Raw genomic sequence first — 6799 nt, forward strand, 5'->3', positions numbered from 1 at the left:
TATTTCGAATGATACCTAATTTCATAACGTTTGCTAGTGTTTTTTTTTCTATTCCGCCAGTGTGTGTACAGACCTTACCCTAACATTCACCTGAGCCCCTGTTGGCAATACAGACTATGCCATTTGTTGAGCACTTTGTTCACAACAACGCTAACAAACGCTAGGATTTCCTTGCCTCACTTGTAACATTTATTTCAACGTCACAGCAGATCCGTAGCGCAGTTGGTACAGCTCACAAACTCAATTTACTGGCATATTACTACTAAGCACTCTTTGCTGCAAGCTCTGTTCCTAGAGACTTGTTGCTGTGACAATGGATTTTGGAAACTTGTTGCAGTTATTGTTAGTGGAAACTTGTTGCTGCAGAACCAATAAATTCAGAATCGACAACAATGCTTTCTGAAATAGTATAGTAATTGAGCCTCGAAGTTATGTCTGCATTAATGATGAATTTAGAACTGACACTGTAATTAGTCTGCAAAAATAATTTTCTTGCATTCGTATTTATAATGAATATATATGGAAGTAAAATTTAACGAATACAAAATACCCCCTACCCCACAGCGATATTTGTCATGGAACAGTATTGTTCCAGGACACTCCTCTCGAAAAAAAATTATACCTGATGAGTATACTCCGTAAGACTGTTACCACGCAATTTACAGTTGATCGAATTGTCCACGCAGACATTGTTCCAAACACTCTTATTCCAGACAGCGTTCTTGTTGCCGCTTTTGCCTCTGTTTCAGACACTTGCCGGAAACGCAGTTACGCGAGACCGTGGAGCCGTAGGTTCTCTTGCCAAAGTTAAAACTGTTAAAGTCAGTCAGGCAAAACAAACTAGTTTCCTTCGTCGCAAGAAGAAAAAAAGAACCTAAAACTTTGTTCCTTTTATATTTTCCTTGCCCAGTTCCTCTAGGTCTGTTAAAGGCAGGGGCATTTGTGCATACCTCGAGACTTGGGATGAAACGGGAAAGACGAAATGCATTGATTTTAATTCATCCATTCATTCAGTTTCATTTGTGATTCTGTTGTGCATTTTCGGCCATTAAAATCCATTTATCATCGACCACCGACAAGCCCACAATACGGTCTGGAACGAAATATGAGGAGCGCAGCGGATGTTTTTGTGAAAAGTTTCCTAAGAAAATTCGATAGTTTTTCCACGTAACTTTTTCCTAGACGATTCTCCAGGAGATGCTTTTAGATAGGGTGAGGCATAGAAAACCAATTAATTTTCAGTATGAAAATTGATAAAGAAATAGAATGATGTAAATATACATAAATTTATATATATTTATATATGCGTATGTATATATATACCTATATATACATGTATATATACACACAAATAATATATATATATTAATAATATATATATATATATATATAATATATAATATATATATATATATATATATATATTATATAGTATATATTATATATTATATATATATATATTATATGTATATATATATATATAATATAATAGTATATATATGTGTATATTGTGTGTATATATATATATATATATATATATATATATATATATATATATATATATATATATGTACACACACACACACACACACACACGCACACACGAACACACACACACACACACACACACACACACACACACACACACACACACACACACACACACACACTCACACTCACACACACTCACACACTCACACTCACTCACACACACTCACACACATATATGCATATATACATACACACATACATACATACATACATACATACATACATACATACATACATGCATACATACATACATACATACATACATACATACATACATACATACATACATACATACATACATACATACATACATACATACGTACATACATACATACATACATACATGCATGCAAACAAACAGGCTCTTTAAGTAATTAGCTTAATGTAAACTGAAAAAGAAATTGAATTCTTGCCTTAGTTATTTCAATACGGGAGAAGAGCTAAACTCAGATGGTCCGGTCTTCTATATTTAAATTGTCGTATATCATTTTAAATAAATACACATTTTTGGCACACATAAGGTTATTTGTAAGATTGCTCCATGTTTCAAAAGTTCTGTTTGGGAAATTTAACTTTTTAAAATCTTTCTTGCAACGTTTTTCTTTCATGTGTGTGTGTTCAAAATTATACAGTCATCTTTGTCTAACTTCCTCTTCTTGTAACTTCATCATGTCACCCCTTTTCCTTCTTTCTTTCAAAGTAGTATGTCCTATTTTCTGTAGTTTATCTTCCTAGCTCACATCTCTTAGAGTTGGTGCCCACCTTGTGGCTGCTCTTTGAACTCTTTCCAGTTTGCCAATACTCCATACCACTGCACTATACTCTAGACTAGGTCTTACTGTGGCTGTAATGACCTTCTTTATCATATCTTCGTCCACATACACGAACGCCCTCTTCATGTTGGCAGTCAACCCTGGCATTTTACGGACCTTTTCATTTATATGATCATCTGAGCTTAGGTTCCTGTTTATGATTATCCCAAGACCTTATCATCTCCTAATTTGTACTAATATAATTGACCAGATGATATGTCACCGAAATGTTAACAGTTTTGGAGGAGTTCGGAATTGAAAAGCTGACTGAACTGATAAAGGAAATATGCGATAATGAAGAAATACCACAATAAATCCAGAAGTAGAGCCGAACAATGTGGATTTGTCAAAGCTTCTGGAACTAGAAATGCGATCTTCATGGTACGAATGTTGTCTGAAAGGGCAGTTAAAAAGAAGAAAGACTTGTGTATGTATTAATTATTGATTATATCAAGTGATTACGGAAAATGGGAAATGTGACACAGAAATCAGGAGGCATACTGGAAATTGCAAAAGACCCATATGAAAAATTTGGAAAGATTCTGAAAGATCGCAAGCTGTCAATGACAAAGAAAAGAGTGTTGGACTGTTATCCTTTTATACGGCAGGGAATGCTGTACGATATCACAATCAATGGAGAAGTGGTTGGAAGAAGTTCAAATGTGGTTCTATAGACGAATGTTGATAATATCGTGGACAGAGCATGAAACAAATTAACAGTTTTAAGAATAGCGGGAGCAGAAAGAAACCTCTTGAAGACGATAAGATAGAGACAGCTGACATTCCTAGGACACATAATGAGGAAGAAAAGGCTGGAAAACCTGATTGCCATTAGATACATTGGAAAAAGAAGCAGAGGAAGGGCAATGATTAACCTACTTGAGGAGTATGAGTAAATGGATGATGAAGCACACACCAGAATGAAGTAAAGAAAGAATAAGTGAACAAGAACTGCTGCGAACAACAAAGGACAGAAAGTTGTGAAAAAACATGATCGCCTACGTCCTGAAAGAATATGGCACCTAGAGAGAGAGATAGTGGGTGATTTTTACTTTCTCTGAACCTGACTACATGGCATTTATAGGTGTTGAATTCCATTTTCAAAGTACAACTTCACATGAATAAGTTTTCGATGTCACTTCGGAGGCATTGACATTAGACGTCGTCTATTATTCCTTTATTTGTATATATGTGTTGTCTGCAAACATATTCAGATAACCTTGAGGTACTCCATAAGTACTTGGCTCCATATAGAATCATCATCATCAATAACGGTATGCTCATGTTTGAGCAGAGTTTGACTTTCACTCCACAAATTTCCTTCCTTCCCTAAGACCAAACTGCTTATTTGATATAACTTACTGTATATCCGGTTAAATTAACCCACTATTTTCCTTGTCTCACTGAATTTTGAATATTAACAATAACGGAGTACATAGCTCTTCAACACATTCCCTCAGAACCCAGTTAGATATCTCATCTGGTCCCTCTGCTTTAGTCTTGTCTAACCTTTTCAGTAGGTAGTTTATTTCATCCTTTAATGTGACATTTTCGATATTCTAATTTACGTTTGAACGGTTATTTGCCATTTCAAAGTATGGGTCCTAAGTAAACACTGACTGAAATTTCTCATTAAGAATTTTCACTTTCACTCATTTCACTCCTTAGTATAAACGATGTTATTGTCTTTGATGGCGCTAATTTGATCTCTACTTTTAGTCTTACTATTTATGTAGTTAAAGAAGAGCTTTGGTTGATTTGTACATTTATTGATTATAGTCTTTTCAAAGTCTCTTGGTTTGGGTCTACTCATGTCTTCCTACTTTATACCTTTCACCCGCTGCCTGAGACCTATGTCTTCTGAACCTTTTCCAAAGGAGCAGCCTATTTTTTCTGCTTTTCTTGCATTTACCACTGAACAAGTTTTGGCCATTTCTTGCTTCAGTTTTAAATCTTGATATAATTTGTTCTACTCTCTTTTTATAGCCTTCGCAAATTTTTTAATATTATATATCCAGGTTCTCATCGTCCAGGAATGTTTCCCAATTTATGCCATCAAAGAAATCTTAAAGGCTTCTATAATTACCTCCCTTGTAACTGTACTTCCCCATTCCTGTAGCATGCAGTATTTTAGTTTAATTACTACATGGTCACTTTTTCCTGGAAGAGGACAGTACTCTGTGTCCTAAATATAATCTTTTTGCTTTGTGAATATTAGGTCAGGAATAGTCTATCTACCCCCCTTACCCCGGTATGATGTTACATTTGGAAAAAAAACTCAACTAGTTATTTTGCATTCCACGAATCTGGGTGCGCTCTGGATCGAAACTTTCCCAGTCAGTTTTGCTATTAAAATCCCCTGTTAAAGAATTTCTTTTTCATTGGTTTCCGAAAGTTGTACCACTTCTTCCAGGCTCTTTAACGTTCTTGAATTAGTTTTTAGTAATTTTCTTGTGACCGCAGCGGAGTATGAGGTGGCACACTGAGGTTATTATTATGTTTACGTTTGTCGCAACCCCGATTGCCTTTAGTTCCACTATGGGATCTTGCTTAGTTTCTAACTCCTTTATATTACTTCCTTTCTTTGTTAATCCTACACCTTCCCTCCCCCCTCCATTTCTGTTTGCCATATTTTTTCCTGAGTCTTAATGTTACTTCATCTGTGGAGGGATCCAGTTTGGATTCAGTGATGCACATTACATCTGGTTTTACTAATTTCAATTGTGGTATATAACTATTTCTATGTAATCTACACGTATTTTCAAACATTCTTCTACCAGGCTGTATACCTTGGCTTTAAGAGCCTCAATTCTAACTTCTGCTTCCACTAACTTCATTTTCCTGGTCTGATCTTAGTTGCTGCCCATTAAACAAACACAAAATCAGAGCTGTACTCAAGGCAGTAGTTATGCACGAAACGCTTGTCGCCCCCCGTACCTTCGCTCTCACGTTCCGGCTCACAAAGCCTCAATATATATTTTTTAATTTTTTCACTTATTCGTTCACTTTATATCCAAAAACCCTATATTAGCAAGAAATATGCACATTTACAGAGCCCATAACTAGCAGACTAGACCACCCATTGCCCGATCTTCTTTGTATTTAACATGTAATAGATATACTACACTGATGCGATGCACTGCACTCTCCGTGTGTGTGTGTGTGTGTGTGTGTGTGTGTGTGTGTGTGTGTGTGTGTGTGTGTGTGTGTGTGTGTGTGTGTGTGTGTGTGTGTGTTTAGAATGGGGTTAAGTAAATTTCATCATACATGAAAGTTTTGTTCAGTCTGTATTTTCTTATGTACGCATTCTCATGTCTCGCATGACTCCCTTTCCAGCATTAGCACGTACCCTGCCGTTGGCCCGCCGTGTCTGAGCTTCTCTCTCCCCGCAGATCCTGACCATCACATCGCCTGAGGACCAGCCCAACACCCTCATCCTCGGCCCGATCTTCGCCACGCTTCCCAAACTGGAGGAGGTCCACATCACGCACTCCAACATCCCGGCCATCGGCGAGAACACCTTCTGGGGCCTCGGCCACCTCAGGCTCCTCAACCTCACCAACAACAACATCACTTTCCTCGTCGACTCTCACCTCAACGGCATGATGGGCTTGGAGGTCAGTCTGAGGGTCGGGAAAAGCCTCTTGGCTCTTTTTCTCTCTCTTTTTTTTCTTCAGCAAAGGACACGGGGCTAAAGGCCGAAAGGATGCGACGCTAAGTAGGTCCAACGTGCGTGGTTAGGAATGGGTAGATGATGAGTAGTAATATTGGATTTGATGAAGACGATTCTATGTGCAGTAACGGATATTTCTAGCATTGGAGTGGGTCAGATTACTTTCAATACAGTCCAGATGTAAAGCACAAGTATATCCTTTTACACAACCTAGTCTGTTGCTGTAGGCCACGGGAAGGCTGAGCCCGAACCGGCAGCAGTGGGTCCCCGAGCAGCAGCCTGTCCTTGTTCCACCAGCAAAGCACATAACAGTGACGCAGGCCGACAGCACCAGCCCATTTCGGTTGGGAAAGCAGAGCAGTTCGAGCTCAATGTTGAAAACAATGGGTATAATGTTGCATTTATTGCATCAGACCCGATGTGACGGCCCCATATTTGTACGCTCAGTTCATGACTTTTGTTTGTGATGACGTCACTTTCATTTACATGTCACTTTGAGGCGAAGCCGCGTGGAGTACGGAGCCTCTCTGCCCATTGCAATGAGTACCCGGGGCAATACACTCGCCACTGCCCTGGGTTATCCCTTTGCGTCTATCAGAAGATAATGGGCGGAAAAGGGTTTGGATTCTAATCCTTAGATTAAGGAACAAAAAGTTTTTGGTAAAAAATTTGTTCACACACACAAACACAAACACGCACACACGCACACGCACACACACACACACAGCACACGCACACGCACACCACACACCACACCACACGC

The 6799-nt window shown here is 38.4% G+C and overlaps 1 protein-coding gene across 1 annotated transcript in view; it reads left to right on the forward strand.

Moving 5' to 3' along the window:
• Nucleotides 1–6237, forward strand: part of LOC119597427 — a 9315-nt gene extending 3078 nt beyond the window's left edge. The window contains exon 2 of the mRNA XM_037946997.1: nucleotides 5756–6237. Within this exon, the coding sequence (XP_037802925.1) occupies nucleotides 5756–6058 (303 nt within the window). The 3' untranslated portion in view covers nucleotides 6059–6237. The remainder of the gene's footprint in view (nucleotides 1–5755) is intronic.
• The last annotated feature ends 562 nt before the right edge of the window (nucleotides 6238–6799 follow it).

The sequence above is a fragment of the Penaeus monodon genome, chromosome 39 (genome assembly GCF_015228065.2).
Source record: "Penaeus monodon isolate SGIC_2016 chromosome 39, NSTDA_Pmon_1, whole genome shotgun sequence".
NCBI classification, from domain to species: Eukaryota; Metazoa; Arthropoda; class Malacostraca; order Decapoda; family Penaeidae; genus Penaeus; species Penaeus monodon.